Below are 19,039 nucleotides of genomic sequence, written 5' to 3' on the forward strand. Positions count from 1 at the left end.
ACCCTGACCGCAACGCGTCGAACGCGAACGTTAGGAGCAAATCTTGGACAGTCTTCTGTCGTACCTGCTGAGATGAGATCCGCAGTACACTTGAGGAGCTCGCATTGTATGGTAATCGAGTATTAACGAACTCAACGATGCAGGCGAAGACAACGTCTGACCAGGAAAGCCAGTCAGCCATGCTTCCACATGAATTGACCCTCATTCTCGCAGCCACCCGTGACATGGGCATTGGCTTGCGAGGAACCTTGCCCTGGACAGGGCTGAAGAAGGAGATGGCCTACTTCGCGCGCATTACAAAACGGCTTCCGCCTCAAGTGAGCGAACTAGAATTTTAAATATCCCAACGTCTTCATAGTGCTCATAAGGAACTAGGGAGAAGCCCCCGCAATGAACGCCGTGATCATGGGACGTAAGACTTGGGATAGTATTCCACCAAAGTTCCGGCCTCTTAAGGGACGACTGAACATCGTCATCAGTCGTTCATTCAACTCACCGCCTGAGGAGCCGGCCAGCCTTGAGACCGATCCCGTCAAAGCTTCCTCCCTGGAACAGGCCATTTCCTATGTTAACAGCAATGGCCATGTTGGGAGGATCTTCGTTATTGGCGGCGCGCAGATCTACGCCGCTGCACTGGAGATGAAGGAGGCACGGAGAATAATGCTGACCAAGGTCATCTCCGACTTCGAGTGCGACACGCACTTCTCCTTAGCATTGAAAGATGACACAGAGACCGCCGGCTGGACCAAGAGATCGAAAGCAGAGCTAGATGCATGGGCAGGAGAAACTGTACCAGAAGGTGTTCAGGTTGAAAATGACACTTCATATGAGTTCCAGATGTGGGAGAGGACAAATTAATATAATACAGAATTGCAACCCTGATCCCTCTATCATGCACCTTATATCTATTTTGAACACCATCATACAGATGCCGCTTCTGCCATGTACCCAACAGATATGATACAGATTAGTTGAGTTTAATACATACCTCTTCACGAGGTGGATCTGTTAGTGGCTGGTGCAGGAGTCTTGTCACCCAGCAGACCATCCAGCAATTTCGATGGACGATCGACAAGCGTCAGCTCTGACTTGACCGGCCACTTGAATACGCTGGCTCCATGATACAGCAGTGCCGGGTCCTGCATCTGATCTAAGTTCTTGAGACATAGCCTCATCCAGCTCACAATAGCCGCCAAGGACCGTAAATCGACATCCTCGCTTGCCCTGAATATGTTCCTCCACACAGCTGCGGCTAGAACAGCATCGCCCTTAGCTAAGCCCTCATCGTAGGCTAAAACATTGCCCCTCCATGTAGTGAAGAGATCTTTAAGATATCTCTGTCTGATTGATCTCGAGTAGACATTGTGAACGAGATCCATCTTCTCTTCCGCGTCATTGAAAAAGTGGTTCACCAATTGTTGCTGCCACTGTTGGTATGTCTCTCTGTCCAAGCATCGTAATCGCACGACAATCAGGTACATATGCAGCATGGTCACTTGCGACCATGTGCTAAAAGTCGGGAGGAGCTTAAAATCTAAGTTCTATCAGCGCAGGTCCAGCGAAACGTTCGAAGGTCATGAGGTACAGTGCATACCCTCGTGCCATATGCCACCTCCAACACCAATCTCTTCGCCACTTTCTAATGTAGAGACGGTACCATTCCTCCTATCCTCTTTCGATATTGTGTATGCCGCTGGCTCAGCGCAGGCCTTGTAGATAGACTCGGTCGCGCCAAAGATCTGGTATGGTTGTGTGGTTCTTCGCATGGCACCGCCAATCGCATCCTTCAGCTTCGATCCCCATGAATCAGCCGCTTCATCGTTCCTGTAAGTCGGCGACTGATGTAAATGCCTTCTGGGTACTTTCGCAGCCTCGAAGGCGATCCGATAGCTGGGCGCCGTCGCGCTCGTCCGGAAGTGCAGGTCACCCAGCGGCCGAAGTTGCCGCCCCAGGTCGCGACACGGCCTGCATACACGGCACGCCATTGTGAAAAGCGTTTGTAGGGCGGACGATTGATCCGACGCCTAGGAACACTGTCACAATGTGGTTCGTCCTGCAAGTCAAGAGGCAGTCATGACATCTTAGATTGCCGAATCCCCCAAATTTTTTGGAGCAACGCGCTAGACACGTGATGGCCCTATGTCTATGTCAATGCATCACCACCCAAACCTTGTAATTCGAAGAATATGCGCCTAATAGCCTTTATTTATATCACTTTAGTTCTTTTGAGACAAATCAACTGAGATTGGCTAAGTATTGCTTTTACATTATTTCTATTTTACATGTGAGTGAAGTCTCCCTACCTTGGCTTCCGCCGAATCCTTTAATCACTTTTTAGGGGGTATAGCGGCTGATATCTCTTGACTCCGATAATGTACATTGTTGATAATAGTTTCTTGATGTCTAAATTACTTGAATTTTGAAAATACCAGACTTGCATTAGTACCGCCAAACCCAAAGCTGTTTGAAATTGCCACGTTCACATTCTTTTCCTGTGAATGTAGTGGAACGAAGTTGAAATCAGTGCCAACGTTCGGATTCTGTAAATTGAGGGTCGGTGGGACCACGTCCTACACATTGTGAGCTTAGTACAGTCCTTCAAGAAGCATGAGATGCCTCAGTGCATGTTCTTACCTCTGAAATCGCCAGTATTGAGAACACAGCTTCGATCGCACCAGCAGCCCCCAGTAAGTGGCCAATCGCACCCTTGGTGCCACTCACAGTGACTTGCGATTGGTCTGTGACCCCGTCCTCGCCTAGCATGAGGCTTCCGATCGCCTTGGCCTCCGCAGCGTCCCCAACGGCGGTACTGGTTGCATGCGCGTTGATATAATCGACTTGGCGAGGCTTGATTTGGGCATTCTTCAGCGCTCGTTTCATAGCAAGGAATGCCCCTGAGCCGTCTTCTCGAGGGGCCGTCATATGGTGGGCATCGCCGCTGCAACCATAGCCTTTCAACTCGGCAAGGATGTTGGCACCGCGCGACTTTGCATGCTCGAGTTCTTCCAGAACAACGACTGCTGCCCCCTCGCCCACCACAAACCCATTGCGATCCTTGTCAAATGGACGGCAACTGGCACTAGGATCATGGTTGAAGTCTGTAGATAATGATCTGGACCTCCCGAAACCCGCAAAAGTCAAGGGGTGTATACAAGATTCTGAACCGCCCGCCACCATCACATCGGCATCGCCAAAGGCGATAAATCGTGATGCATCTCCAATAGAGTGTGCGCCAGTGGTACAAGCAGTTGTGGCCGCATGATTAGGACCCTGAAAACCGTACTTCATAGAAATATGGCCAGCGGCCATATTTATGAGGATCTTGGGTACGAATAAAGGAGAGACTTTTTTATAACCCTACCTATGATCTTAGCTCACTCCCGTTGACTTGGATGGTGGCACACGGCCAAGCTCACGTCTTTGTCAAAGGCCAAACTGGTGGAATACATCTCGTCCAGATTTCCTATGCCGCTCCCAAGACACACCCCTGTTGCCTCGAGGTGGGCGGGGTTGGTGGGCTTCCAGCCGGCATGCTCTAGGGCCATCTCGGTAGCTGCAATGGCATACTGCGTAAACTTGGACATCCTTCGCTGTTCTGTAGCATCTATCCAGTTTGAGGGCTGCCAGACCCCTTCACCCGAGCCACTCGAGGGGACAACCCCGGCCACGGTGCTGGTCAAGCCTTTCCATTGACTCCGAGGCTCGATGCTCGTGATACTGACGATGCCAGACTGGCCTGCCAGGAGGCGTTGCCACGAACGACGGACGCCAACCCCAAGAGGGGTGATGGCGCCGAGGCCCGTCACAACAACTCTTCGCATGATGCTTCCATGTCCAGGGTGCTGTACTTATCGATCAGTCTGCACCGCGCCACACAGCCATGGATGTTAGTAAAAGTTGGGAGCATGAAAGAGGGTGAGAGGTTGATGTTAGAAATCGCAAATCGTCATAATGCGCTAGGCCGTTCCAGGAATAGCACTCTTGTCAGCCGCTCCAGGGGTCCTCCAAGAGCCTGGACTTTCCGATCAAGTCAGTGTAACAGGGGGCTCCAGCTCTCGGGTCGCTGCAGGCGAGGTGGACTAATACGGAAATATCCAGTCGATGCTGGACAAAGACAACCCAACGCCACGTCTCCTCCCTATTGTCCTTTGCCCCGACCAGGAGTGAGTGAACTTCCTGGATCTCCATCATTTGCGACAGAAAGCTTTCTTCACAAACACCTCGCATAGACGTGAATGATTCAAAGAGCCACATCAAGTTCTTCCTTGCAAGTGTTTACGGCATCGGAACGTGGGGGCACAGGGCATTGGAACGCTAGGATCCCTCAACACTAGAGGTCCTTATCGATAGTGGCCAGGCCACGCACGACACCCCTTCACTGTGGTGTTTCAGGTGCAACGTCCATGAGGCTCGACATCGAGTACTCTACTCATTCGCAAAGCTCAACCTTGGCAGAGAGTGACTGAGCTGTCGATTCTGGTATATTCAGAGTTGCATCCAGTGTGCCGGGCTGACTGGAATCCTGCAACACGTGGCCCCATCTCGGCGCTGCAGAACCACAGATGTATTGCTGCACCCTCATCTTCATCCCATCTCCGATTATCCAAGATCGCTAGTCGTGCCATTGAGCACTGCCGCATGTTGGTTTCAGCGTTGCAGATATTGTTTCTGTATCTCATCGGTCAATTAAACGCCAGCCTTACCTCTGGAACAGTCCTTGAGCTCCGCTCATCCCAGCGCTTCCGCCAGCCGCCCATGCATTGATTCTCACGGCTCAGACTCGGCAACCTTGTCTTCCTTGATACACCATAGCTTCATGCCTTTCGACTCTCACCACCAGTTACCCGAAGCAGAACATCCCTTATCGCCTATTCTTGTTCCAAGAACCTGATTGAACGAAACCCCAACCCCAAATTGAAGTCCTGAGTTGGTGATCTTCCAACCCCTACTTTGTGATCCCTGTCACTAGTGCTCAAATCACACCTTGGTGGCGCTTTCTAAGGCTTTGAGGCGCGGAAGAGACTTCACGCCGCCTGTGGAACGATTATCCCACGGGAGGCTATTCTACCCGGACTTTTGGGATATTCCATCTCTTGCTTCATATGCGTCTGGGATCGACAGACTTGGCTCTAGTCTGCCCACCCTCCTGGACCGCTCGGTTGGACACTTAGATAGCCCCTTATATAGCACCCACTTGCATGCTCATGTCAATCTTTGGGGTCGTCGGATCGTTGATCGTTCTCCGTTGCATCGGGCTCAACGTTCAACATGGATACACCACCCAGCGAGAAGTTGTCTGGCACGACTTCCCGAGTCCGGATCGCAGACGATGATCGGGACTGGGACCCAAAGATTGACGCGGAGGCAAGTGGGCTGGAGGCTACCCCAGGTCACGCAGTGTCACGGTTCGATGACCCGGTTCCGTCCGGACGTCGTCTGAGTCCTGTGGAAGACCTGAAGAGGCGCCTCTCAGAATGGGGTGAGTCTAGTGTCCATCGAGGTCTTGATGAGGAAGAGGAAGGATCAGAATACGAACTTCTCTTAGATCCCAACCTACCGGATGAATACAGCAGTCGGCTACAGAGCTTCGACCGCGATTCGGCCAGCTTCGACGACGAGGTGGCGTTAAAGCGCACGGAAGAAGGAGAGGACTCACCGTACCCCGAGGTTCGAGCAGCCGTCCGCAACTATGACGAAGACGTGCCTTGTAATACTGTGAGGGCTTGGACGATTGGCTTGGTGCTTGTCTGCGTCGGTGCTTCTATGAACACTCTGTTCTCTCTTCGATCCCCTTCGATTGGTCTTGGTGCTTTGATTGCTCAGATCATCGCGTGGCCAATAGGACATGGGTGGGCTAGGATTATGCCAAAGAGGAGGTTCAACTTCTTCGGTTTGAGATGGTCGCTAAACCCAGGGCCCTTCAACATCAAGGAGCATTCCATCATCGTAGTGATGGCCAGCGTGTCCTTCTCGGTGGCATATGCTACTGACATCATACTCGCCCAGAAGGTTTTTTACAAGCAGGATTTTGGTATCCCATTTCAGCTCATGTTGACAATATCAACTCAGTCACTTGGATATGGAATTGCTGGCATAATGAGGAAGTTTCTCGGTAAGATACGTTACCTCAAAGTGTCGACACTCGACTAATCCATTCAAGTCTACCCGGCTGCGATGATCTGGCCAGGTAACTTGGTTTCCGTAACTCTGATGAACGCCATGTACGAGAACAATGAAAGGCCAGACCCCACAGTACTCGGTGGTAACATGCCACGATATCGCTGGTTCGGTCTCGTCACTTTGGGTGCATTTGTATACTACTTCATCCCTGGTTTCTTGGCTCAATTTCTCAGTGTCTTTGCTTTTGCGACTTGGATCGCTCCAAATAATCCGGTCGTAAACCAGCTGTTTGGTGGCACGACTGGACTGTCAATTTTGCCAATCACATTTGACTGGACTCAGATTGCTGGCTTCGTGGGCTCTCCGCTGATCCCGCCTTGGTAAGGCAGCTCTGCTCAACAATAACCGGCTTTACTAACCATGTTTAGGCATGCTATCGCCAACACTCTTATCGGTGTTGTAACATTCTTCATTATAGGATGCTCCGTTTTCCACTATTCTGGTGCCTGGTACGCCCAGTTCTTGCCTATGAGCGATTCTGGCACATATGACAATACAGGAGCACGATACAATACCTCGAGAATTCTCACTCCGGACTTCACGCTGAATGAGGAGGAGTATCATAAATACTCTCCATTGTTCATCAGCACGACGTTTGCCATGTCGTATGGTCTCTCATTCGCTGCTATTACATCCTTGATCGTCTACACCTATCTTCATCATGGTAAGACCATTTGGAGGCAGTACAAGAACAGCACGAATGAGCAGCCAGATATACACATGAAGTTGATGAAGAAATATCCCGAAGCTCCAACATGGTGGTACATGACGCTTTTCATCCTCGTGAGTTTCTCCTTGTTCTGGGATAAGAGACATACGCTCATGGATCAACAACTAGGTTCTTGCCCTTGGATTCATTACAGTCCTCGCTTATCCGACCAACTTGGCTTGGTGGAGCTTTCTTTTAGCAGTCGGGATCTCGTTCTTCTTCGCAATCCCGATTGGCATCATACAAGCTATTACCAGTGAGTAGACGTTAAAATGGGCATTGAATATCGCACTAACTTTAGCAGATAATCAAATCGGTCTAAATGTGCTGACGGAGTTCATTTACGGTTACATTCAACCAGGAAGGCCGTTGGCTCTTATGCTGTGAGTTTGCCCTGACCGCCACAAAATGATATAATGATCTCATTCCAACAAACAGCTTCAAAACTTACGGATATATCACGATGTCTCAAGCTTTAAACTTCGTTTCGGACCTCAAATTCGGGCATTATATGAAGATACCCCCAAGGACTATGTTTATGTCTCAAGTCGTGGCCACGACATTGTCATGTTTCATCCAAATTGCGGTTCTCAACGCTGCTTTGGGAAGCATCCCTGAGGTTTGCGAAGTGACACAACGCGAACACTTCACGTGCCCCGGAGGGCGAGTTTTCTTTGCTGGTGAGTCAAAACCAGCAGTACCAAGTTCTTTGGTAGTTCTCGTACTGATGAAAGCCAGCATCCGTAATCTGGGGGCTCATTGGGCCGGCCAAAATGTTCTCACCTGGTCAGATCTACGCAGGTCTGCTCCTGTTCTTCATTCTTGGTGCCATCGTTCCGGTCATAATCTACTTCGCCGCAAAGAAGTGGCCAAAGTCTCCCATTAAATTTTTGATAGCCCCTGTCATCTTCGGCGGTGCGGGTCTCATACCTCCCGCATCTCCGTTGAATTACCTATCATGGGGAATTGTCGGCTTCGTCTTCCAGTACCTCATCCGCAATCGTTACTTCGGATGGTGGAGCCGCCTGAACTTCCTTACGTCCTCCGGTCTAGACTTGGGACTTGCACTGAGCACGCTTGTCATATTTTTCGCATTTACACTGAACAGTATAGACCCGCCTAGCTGGTGGGGCAACGATGTCGTCCTATCGACGATGGACTTTCAGGATACTGCTGTCCAGGCGGCTGTAGAGCCTGGCAAGATATTTGGTCCGGCGTCATGGTAGACAAGGGTTTTATGACTCGAGACATTGTCGAGGGGATCGGCAAATTGTCGGTTGGGCTGGAGTTTGGTGATGTCTGACTATGCTCATCATATGTCATGTACGAGAAGTACTGGGTTTCTGGTAGAGTCCTCATTCTGGATCCTTCATGTAATGCTGCCTGTACATGTAACTATATATATACAACATTTGGCGAACCTTGATATTGTCGCATCCCCCTCCTGGCGTTTCTATTGGGTGTCGGGGACCGCCACAATATGTTGGCCCTGTCAGTCACTGCAGGTGCATATGCGGAGTACAGGATGTCGAACGCCAATTGAGGCCCGACAAACATGGGCTGCCTCGATCCCATCTCATCGTATCGGAGACATGGGGCTCTCAGGAAGGTGTCGTGGAGGCTCAGTGTGATTGTCATACATGACTAATAGACCTGCGTTGGCCGATTAGGACAATCAAGGAACATCCATAGCTGTTCAAGAGGCTAGTGTCACCGTTGGTTCGTTGCGGGAGGGCTAACGTTAGATAGTTTCTAGTTGCTTAAGGAACTGACTCTCTCTTAAGCATGTTTTCAGCATAGACAACATCGCGATTCATACGCATGCATAAGTAGGCCAGCCCCCAAATACCATTCTCTCTGGCCTCTTCTCTTACACTATCTTTCGAAGTAAACTATTCGTGTCTTGCATGTCCAACTTTCAGCTGGTCAAAATCGACACATCAGCCCCGATCAATCAAGAGACTCTGGCCACGTCGACCCGACCGGACAAACTTGGGGGTTTTCTGATCCTCCCAGGCTAACGCACGTCATCCATGCGAATGATCCCCCCTTCGTATTGACCGATGTGCCATCATTCATTCCTCATCCCAGCGACACCAGCTGGGATTCCGCCTTTCTGACTGATGCAGTCAGCCACTTCTCGAAGGCAACGTGGAAGACCCATACTCCGCTGGTCTGGATCACATTGCTTTTTTAGGGTCGCACAAGGGCCCTGTTTTTTGCCTGCAGGAAGCCACACCCGTTGCCGTTGGGCAGGCACAAGAGCAGCACGTCAGACCCTGATTTTCCGACTTTTGTTGACTGTCTCTTGACTCGCCTGTCACCTTTTATTGTTTCTTTCACACCCACTCACTCTTGAGCTATCAGTTTTTGGGTCCAGTCGCTGCCCTCCCAAGTCCACAATCCTTCGCTTGTTTGTACCCTAGTCCCTCGGCGAGGGCTGCGTCTCGCGTCTGTAGCTCGGCCGAGTGGAGGCTATGATGCGCGCCTGCTCTAGCGTTGTTCGAGTGTCTTCCTTTTGCTCATTGCTTCAGAGTACAAGCAGGCATTTCTTTTTTGTGTTTCTCCTGACTCTCTTCTATATGCTCGGAGGCTGCATTGGGCCTCCGGATGTTGCATCCGGCGAAGCGCTTTCGTTTCGCTTGCTTGCCGGCTGCACGGAGGACCACCTCGCTATGCAGATTGATGGGCGCCCCGACCACCGGGTCCAAGGATCCCCGTCCGAGAGGGGCCGCTGAAACGCCTTGCGCCGCCGTACTACGGCTGCGCGCGTGTAGGCATCCCTTGGCCGGGTCAGCCCACAATTTGAATCGACGCCATAGAGAAACTGTACGCTACTGCGCTTCCTAGCACCCGTCCCTCTTTCAGTGGCCCGTGGCAGGGGGCCAGGACCATGCCACACGCTAGTTGCGCCCGTCTTGCTGTTTCTGTCTCTCCGAACACCTTTTCATTCTTACTTCTGGGCCTTTCTGTGACGGATTGGCCGGGACCGGCGAATTAGGGCCCGAAGTGAGCCTGCTGACGAGGGTAAGATGATAGCCACGGGTTCCCACTGGCGGTCTGTCTGACTTGCTTGGCCTCGTATCGCGCAGCTATTTCTGCGATTTGGCAAATCGCAGGCCATTGACATAAAAGAATCTCCGGATATAAGTATTCTGTTTCTGATAGGCGGACTGCAATGCGTCACAAGAGCGGCATAGTGTCGTAGGTACCCGTTGTGCTGTTGGGTGTCTGCCGTCTTCTTTTGTGCCCCGACTCAGGTCTTTCGCTGCGACTTGCCGTTGAAGAGCTACCCTCGGGGCATCATTGCATGAAGGAGGATCCCTAGAGTCCATAAAGCCCGCTTGGGCCTCACCACCTTGCTTAGGAGTGTGTCCTGAGTCCTTCTCTCTTCTCATACTTTCCCTCTTATTCCTCTGGTCTCCGAAAATGGGATTCGGAAAACAACCAAACGGTCGACCAGCTGCGCCATCAGGGGTGACAACAGGATCCTCAACGCCCGAATATGACCCGACATTCACGGGCCGGGTCATTGCAGCCACAGGGCCAAAAGCGCAGCCTCGCCTAGCTCAGATAATGCCGAGTCTCATTCGGCATCTGCATGACTTCGCCAGAGAGGTGGACCTGACCATTGATGAGTGGATGGCGGGCATTGAGCTGGTATGAGCTCCGTCTCTTAGCTTCGTTGTCAACGATGGAAGGGCCCGTGCTCTGACAATAACTTTGTTCTAGATCAATGAGTGTGGTCGGAAGTCCGATGATAAGCGCAATGAGACCGGACTGTTGTGTGATATTCTTGGGCTTGAGTCGCTCTCTGACGAGATCACCTCCAAGCTATTAGCAAGCTCTGATGGTGTAACGCCGTCTGCCATCCTTGGCCCATTCTACCGGGAGAATGCACCAATTCTGCCCAATGGGAGCTCCATAGTAACAGTCCATGAATCATGGGCAGAAGCAGCGGCACGAGACTCAGCCTTCATCACGGGTCGCGTGTTCTCTGGCTCGAAGAAGCCGATATCTGGTGCAATCGTCGATGTCTGGCTATCGGCTCCCAATGGGTTATACGAGCAGCAGGATGATGCACAGGCCGAGATGAATCTCCGTGGTCGCTTTCAGACCGGTGGCGATGGGCGATACAGCCTGTACGCCTTGCGACCGACGCCATATCCCATTCCGAGTGACGGACCAGCAGGCCGTTTCTTGCAGCTGCTAGACCGGCACCCGTATCGCCCGGCCCACATCCATTTTATCGTTTCGGCTCCCGGCTTCCGGACACTCACGACGCAGGTCTTCGATAGTCGTGACAAGTACATCACGACAGACTCCGTATTTGCGGTCAAGGAGGAATTGGTTGTCGACTTTGTGCCTCGAGAAGGAGACGAGCACGCCAAATGGACCTTGGAGTACGACTTTGTTCTTGGGGAAGACTTATGAAGTTAGACTCGGGGCCTCGGGGCCACATTATCAGCATCCCTGGCGTCGCAATGCTAGAAGTACCATGAGTTTTAGGGACTTGCAGCTCTACATCAACCAGCCCACCTGCATGATCCCGCACTGGAAATCTAGATTACTGTCAGATTCATAGACCGCATAATAGCATATTTGAACATAATGACATACTTTTTCATTCACCTATGTGTACACATATTCCCCGCTCATGGCGTACCCCATCACCATTTACAAAAAAAACCATTGCCCCTGGCCCATTTCCATCAGAAGGTATCTTCCTTTTTGTCCTCGTGAAATCCGTTTTAACCCATTTGAACACTATTAATATGTCGATGTCGACCAGAATCGTTCCTCCGATCAATGAAATGAGAGGGGGTATAGTGGAACGCTAGCATTGAGACCATCACCCGGCTGGCTGTTCGGGGCGGGCGGCACAGGGTAACCTCCGTAGCTCCCTCGATGGCCATGACTTTGACTCGGGACTAAGGGCGGAACTTGGTGGCTCACCGACACGCCAAGCCCTGTCTGCCCATGGGTGCTTGCCTGCATGCTCCAGCCTTGCCAGAGGGTCTCGAATTCGAATTCGGCTTCCGCTGCCGGCTCATCTCGGTCTTGTGGGTGAACAACACCCGGAAAAGATTGAGGGACTGCTGTGGTAGTCGTTGGTGACACTGTCGCCGAGGTGTAGCTTCTTGTTGCCGCAGGATCTGCCGAGGTAAGTGAGTTTTCTCGAGATGTTTGGGTCCTGTGAGATTGCAGAGTCGAGCTTCGTGAGGGTTGATCCAAGAAAAAGCCGCCCGCTGATTCAAGTATACTAGCAGCCGCTGTGCTGGGCCGTGTCATAGATTCTATCCTTTCATCCAATGGCTGAGGAGCGACCTTTGAGACAACATCCCGAAATGTTGTCAGAATATAGATCAGCCGTGATGCTTGAGGATCACTTTCTGCGCAATATCTCATGATAGATACTGCTTGACTGATATGGATGCTATAAGTAGGATACTTGTGAAGTGATGCAAACTCATTGCTGAGGATGACAAGAGCAGCTGCAAATAAGAAGTGTCTATGGCCCATGATAAGCTTTCGATCTTGTCAATTCAACAATTCGAGGCTTGCGCTTACATGATGAAGGGGTTGCGCTGCGGCAGGTATCTGGACTCAAATCCCATCTGCACTAGCGCAATTGTTTGGTATGAAGCTTTGACACATGCTTCTGAGAACTTTTCCATACGTGAGCCAATCCGCGGTGATTGGCGGGCTACTCCTGTCCGTTCTCGCCAGGACCTGTTGATCGAGTAGAGAAAGAACGGACGAGTCAAGAGGATTACAGCGTGGCAATAGAGCAGATTGACATGCAGTATCGCGATTCCATGGGCTGTCGACACCAGTTTATTAGCTGCAGCTTGCCGCCAATATAAAGTAGGGTGCTCTTTCTGCGGTCCTTCTTTATGCTGGTCAAATATGTCTTGAGCAAGTTTAGTCGAGATTTTTCTTTTGGCATATATTTTCTTGAGCATTATGCCAATGAATTGGCAACTCCTTACTGCTGCATCGAGAGCTCCGGATTGTGCTGTATCTGCGTCTGGACCGCCGTAAGTATCAGGCGGCCGGAGCACATCTGGAGAACAGTCCTCTTCCGATATAGCGGTAGGTCTACCAAGGGACGCGGCTAAGAACCGGTCTAAGACGTATAAACTTCGCCAGACATTGCGTCGGAGGGCACGCTCTGCCATGTTGAAAATCACCATTGTCTCATGTCTGTGGAGACCGAGAGCAAAAGCAGATCTGACCGCCATACCTGTTGAACTAAATGAATACGAGTGAGCTCTCGTAGTTGTGGGCTGACATACCGTAATATGCGTAGGCCGCATTGCGCTTCGTCCTTGATAGCATATACACGGCCATGAGCAACAGCGCCTGGACGGACCAGAAGTCCGCGTCTTCAAATCCACTGACAGGATCGCCTAGAGACTTTGCACTCCTGTAAAACAGCTCTGCACGATCAATGTCGCCTGAGCTGAGGCGTCGGATGACTTGATCCTCAGGGCTACCCGGCATGGGCGTTGCCAGAACTAACCCAATAGCAAAGGTCAGGTTAAGCAAGCAGAGAAATGTGGTATCTGCAGATAGAGGATCTAGATAGCACGAATCCATCTGCGAGATGAACGAATTCTTGTTGAAAATCTCTATCAAACCGCTCGTCTAAATTTGATTAGCCATTTTACGAACAATTGGGGATCTGATGAATATAGTACGTTGGTGAAATATGACTCTACAAGTACATTGGCTGTCTGGCGGTCTGGAAGGATAGTTGATGGTTTTATGTGGGTAGGAAGCGAGACTGTGGCCTCCATGAGTCGATGTCGATTTGGGTCTTGGGTGAAAGGGGAGGGCCCGTTCAGGCTTTCAACCACCATGCGTATAAATTGCAAATACGACAGGGTCGCTGAATCGCCAAGATAAACTGTTCTCATGTTAGCCTAGCTACGTAAATCGAGTTTCGTGAGACTGCAGTTGCTAACGTGGCAACGTAAAACCGTAGTATCGCAGTTTTGATTTTGCATGGCAGATTTGGTTAAATCGGAATGAGTGCGATGCTTCTAGGGAGAAAAAAGAACGTGAACTCACGTAGCCGTCCAGTGGGATCTTGCAACATTCTGGTCTCGGTGTAAACCTCTGCCTCTTCATCACCTCCACTGGTAGTGCTCCGTCTGGATATGGTTTCAAGGTCATGGTCGGATATCACCCGTCGATGTTGTGGAGTCGGGCCAAAGGTTGCTCTCCTTGGTTCGGCTTTAATTGATGTCACCGAGTTGGGCTGAGTAGACGGAGTCGGAACCGGGACTGGTGTGCCAACATCGATGCTTGACCTCTTCGACTTGATATTCGGTTCTGGTATGTCTTGAGGAACCCCTGGCTGTCCCAAAGCCACCGGTGATACGTGCCGTGCCCTCTTGGGAGGGGAGCCCGCCGACTCGGAGCCGGGTTGAGGTTCAACTCTAGTGTCATATTCGCAGATCAAGCTCCTTTTCGTACATGTATTACATGGTTTCAAGCCATTGCACTGTGTAATGTCAGTTGATTCAGAATCATGCCTTTGAGAAAGACTAGTATTGGGATTAGGTGATCAACGGGTGTACCCGAAGGCATGGTAGGAGACTACCTGAATAAGGCACGAAATCAGGTCTAACCCGTTGAGTGATCATTGCGTATGTAGATATCCGTGATTCGAAGCGGGCGGCTGCAGCGGCGACACATGAAGCCTTCAATGCTACGACCCAATGGCACTGTTTACTACTTCCCCGTATGAACACATATGACTAGGGTGCTGTAGATACTGTCTACAACCCTTGAGGTATTATCATGTGGACGAGTCGGGTTGAATACCGGTGCAATGTGGTCAGTGCAAAAAGCTGCTTGGAGATAACAGCTTGCGCATGTGAACAAAACACAGGGCACTTCAGAAGTGCTCTCGCCACACAGGACAGAGCAACGTCGACACGCTACAGCATGACAAGAGGGAGGCGGATATGAGATTGAACGTTGGAGGAAGGGAAGTGCTTACTTTTTGTTTACGACGTTTACATGATTCACACGCCTGGGCAGTTCGTTGCCGTTTGTCGTCAGGCACCTTTGGGCGCGTCATGACGGGGAGCAGAGTCGCTCAAGTGAGAGTAGGGGCCACATCCAACACCATCGGTCCGTAGCGACGTTCGTCGGGACCCTGAGGTGAGCTTGGCTATCGGGTGCTGACCCCAGAACCGATGCAGCTCAATCGGGACCAGACTGAGTGCTCGAGGTCAGGGTAGGTCGAAAAGTGATCAGTCGGTGTCGGATACACAGACACAGGCCCTCACACAGGTACGGTATAGTGGCGAGTCTAGAGAGCTAATGTACGGTAAGGTTGGCAAGGTTGGTGAGATAGCGTGGTTAGGACAGGAGAGGTACCTACTTACCTCTGGGCGTGTCGGAAGTGGCCCTGTCAGATGCCCAACAACAGCGATGGGGCTTCTTCACGATGCGGGCTGGGTGGGGTTCCCTCGACTCCCTCAATTGTGACGATTGGGGGAGGCAAAGGAAGGCAAAGACGCGCAAGATGTGAGGCAGGTAATCAATGCTTGGGCGCAGCAAAAGTTACTTCATCATCACACGACGGGCGCTCTATGCTAGGGGAACCTTGGAACTGTTGATTTGTGATTAGGATATTAAGTAGCCGATTGATTGGTGGGAGGTTGTTGATAGTGAGCCGTAATAGCTAGATAGTGATAGCGCTGGAGATGATTGTTCAGTGTGCTGGTGCGGAGAAGTGTCCAGGCGGTGGATGTACCTACTCAGCACAGCACTTGATGTGGCGCGCATAGAGTAAGTGAGATGCTTGTGTGTTGATTGTTGTTTCGTTAGGTTGATTGAAGGTGAAGAGTCGTCGGATATGGGACTGGACTGGACTGGACTAAGGTGAGGTCGATGGGGAAATATAGATGGGTAAGCTCGTAAGTTAGGCTAAGGTAGGAACAGCTTTAGCTTACCTAGCTCCAGGTAAGGAAGGTTCAAGCTCCAGTCTCTCGCATGCGCTCCCTCGCGACTGCCCTAAATAATTAATGGTCATTATTTTATTGCCTCCTCTTCGTATGCGGCGAAGACGGCCGCTCCTTCCAGCAAAGCACATATACATAAATGCATATGGTAGCATGGAAAGTACCTGCGAGGCATATGTGTAGGTTGATAGATACCTAACTAGGCAAAGTAATAAACCCTTTCCTCCCTCCTCCTTCTCCTCTTCTTCTTTCATCATCTCGTTCTATCTCTCGCTCTCTGCCACCCCAGCATGATGCTACCTACCTATCCTTACCTGCATACCTGCCCGCAGTCGCGATTGGCAATCTAACTCAACACGGCCAGGCAGAATGGAGCACGCAAGGCTCGGCCTGTAGTGCATCCTCGTCCAAGAGATCCCCAGCGAGCCGAGGAATAGCAGAGGTGATTGACATGACAAGGGTCGTCGACTAGGCCGCCGTAAAGGCCCAGGCTGCACTGTGGCGCGCCCATAGCGCCGGTCTATCAAGCCAGAGCTATTCAGCTTCTCCCAGGAGATGCATGACGAGGAGGATGTTTTGGGGTGTGTGACCACGACTTGGCCCCAATGGTCTATTCTGCAACGTGAAGAAGCACATAAATCCCACCGTGGCGAGGTGAAAGAGGAGACACTGTCGCATAACGTGCCCTGGGATACCCTGTCTGAACGCCACCAAGACTGACCTACCGAGCCTACCTCCTTCACCAACCTGTCCTGAGACTGCCAGCTTGTGTGAGTGCGACGATGAGATATCTCCATCCCGCTCCTCAAAGTCCAAAAGTTGCCACTATTGAGATAGCTGGATCGATTTTCTCGTACCTGATCTTGACCAGGTTGTCGCGCGATCTGGACTGGCTTACGATTACACCATGTTCCTGGCTCATGACTGTCGGATGATGCACCTAAATTTTAGAGTCTTGACTTCGCACCAAAACGCAGATCTACCTCCCAAGGAGAGGAGAGCCGCTCCGGAACAACTACCGTCTCAATTGCCTCATATCTTGCCAATCTGAGCTTCAATTGATATCGCGAGTCTCTTATCGCCGGTCTTGTCGTGGATTGGTGAGGCGGACGAGGACTGCATCAATCAATCAGTGGAGAGGCGAAGCACTACCCTCCTCCATCTGGCCCCGGCCCACACACCACGAACCAGGGAGCCAGGGAAAAAGCACGTCCACAGCGGCATGTCCAGCGGCACGTCCGTCTAGTTGAATCCGGGGAAGATTGGCGGCGAGGCTTCTGTGTATCACGTTTTAGCGGGGTCACGGCGTGACGGGGTTCTCGTTGGACGCCGAATCACTTTCCCCAACCAGACATCTCAAGTACTACACAGTAACGTCGACTTATCGCCCAAGATAGCACGGCCGAAGCGAACTCACCTGAAAGCATGTACTGAGGTATCTTCAGCAACCTGAAGTGACGAGTCGGATGAGGCACCAGCGCTTGTGTGCATCTGTCCCACTCTCCACCGCCACTAACGTTCACTGCCAGGCACGTCTTCATAGTCCCAATTGACTGTAGCTGTTCAGGCTTGTCCAACATGGCCATAATGGGACAACTTGTCTCCGTACTGGGCATGGCCTGACGCACGGTAGTCATGGAGAGGCCCATGCAACGCAAGCCCGTGGCATCCTGCTGTCTCTCGCGTACGGCGAAGCTAGCAAGAAGATAAGAGCCTCCTCGCTCGGAGCTGCTCCGACTCTAAAAGTCCCCGGCCAGTGCCCGTCTCAACAACCAACAACAATTGTGCCAAATGAGTCCCGCTTGGAGACTGCAAGTGCAAGTGCATTTACTAGAGAATCACACGGCGAATCTGGAGCCGCCGGCCACCTCCCACTCTTGCAGATCGATCCAATGACGCCGATTCTCGACAATGAAAAAGGCTCGGTTGTCTGTTTATCATACAATTCTCTTAGACCTCTCCCCGCAAATCGCGGGCCCTACCACTACTCACCTCTGGGGATGGCCATTCCGGAAAATAGCCTCCATGCTAGCCAGATATGAAGTCTCGACACTGGAGAAGAAATCCGCAGTGCGGAATTCAATGATGCCCGGCCCCAATCATACTTCTCGGGCGACGCCCCCACCGCCCTGCTTTGCCATCCCCCTTGTGCATAGTTCATCGGGCGAGCAGGTATGACAAGGTTAGATCCGGCAGATCCATGTTGCTGCCGCGGACTGGCAGCCGAACAATGTGTCTCAATTCGATCGCATTTCCCGCGATACACTTGCCGGTCGTGTCTGTGTTCTCGTCACAGAGCTTCTCGTAGCCCACTTTGGCGGGCACTAAGAATGGTGTCCGGTGTCCGTCTTCGCTGGTCATCTGTCTCGCAATGGATGAAAATAGCCGGCCCAGCGTATAAAATGAGGTAGCCCTCATTGTAATCGAGCCTCTCCCCCGGACAGTCGTGCGTTGGCTGTGCCATACTTATATTTCCATTCTGTGGGGCATGGCTATCAGGAAGACCATCCGCTATTCTGTCGTAGACGGTGCCTCGTTTGCGTTGCAATGCTTGCTTGCACTTCTTGACGGACAAATCCCAGAGGAATTTCCCCCTTATATTAAAAATGCTCTCTTCACATCAACTTCTCCCAGCGGAGACTTTGTGTGTTTCCCTACCCCACTGAAAGAACAAGAGGCAGCCTCAGCACTCAAGGCCCTCGAAGCTTGCGCTGCGGCAGCATTGGCAGATCTTCGATATGATCCGGAACCCAGGCTCATCGAAGTTGACATTGATAGGACGGCTTGCTTTCTCATGTCTGCGTACCTGACAACAATTAATGGTATGGACAAGGGGAACCAGGATGTCAGAACCTTAATTCCAGGTCAGTTGGACCAACCAGACAGCCGCCTGTCATGGCACTAATACAAGTTATATCTAGACACGGATCTGAACAAAGCTCAGTCGATTCTCTATCGTCGTTTATCGGCGAATCTTTATGAAACAAAGACGCCTGGAGAATACTACCATATTCATGGATCTCTGGACGCGAGCACAACCTTGCAGATGATCGGCTTGCCTCCTTTCGATCCGCAACTCACCGATTATCGAGGCTGCATCGACACAATCGAGCAAGCTGTAAAGCAATTCAACTCGGCGGAGTTGGAAGAAATGAACCGTCGTGAA

General features: G+C 51.3%; 3 protein-coding genes across 3 annotated transcripts; all 3 read left to right on the forward strand.

Annotated features, from left to right (window-relative positions):
- Positions 1-179: 179 nt before the first annotated feature.
- Positions 180-858, forward strand: UCRPA7_30 (putative dihydrofolate reductase protein; the record flags this gene model as incomplete). The annotated part of the gene is made up of 2 exons (XM_007912628.1): positions 180-317; positions 376-858. The coding sequence occupies 2 exons, from the start codon at positions 180-182 to the stop codon at positions 856-858; spliced, it is 621 nt and encodes a 206-aa protein (XP_007910819.1).
- Positions 859-5,268: 4,410 nt separating this feature from the next.
- UCRPA7_31 (putative opt family small oligopeptide transporter protein) lies at positions 5,269-6,150 on the forward strand (the record flags this gene model as incomplete). The annotated part of the gene is made up of 1 exon (XM_007912629.1): positions 5,269-6,150. The coding sequence occupies one exon, from the start codon at positions 5,269-5,271 to the stop codon at positions 6,148-6,150; it is 882 nt and encodes a 293-aa protein (XP_007910820.1).
- A 4,315-nt stretch (positions 6,151-10,465) lies between these two features.
- Positions 10,466-11,323, forward strand: UCRPA7_32 (putative catechol -dioxygenase 1 protein; the record flags this gene model as incomplete). The annotated part of the gene is made up of 2 exons (XM_007912630.1): positions 10,466-10,549; positions 10,622-11,323. 2 exons carry the CDS (start codon positions 10,466-10,468, stop codon positions 11,321-11,323), a joined length of 786 nt encoding a protein of 261 aa, XP_007910821.1.
- Positions 11,324-19,039: the final 7,716 nt, after the last annotated feature.

Source organism: Phaeoacremonium minimum, assembly GCF_000392275.1.
Source record: "Phaeoacremonium minimum UCRPA7 unplaced genomic scaffold PA7_03_scaffold_3, whole genome shotgun sequence".
In the NCBI taxonomy this organism is placed as follows: Eukaryota; Fungi; Ascomycota; class Sordariomycetes; order Togniniales; family Togniniaceae; genus Phaeoacremonium; species Phaeoacremonium minimum.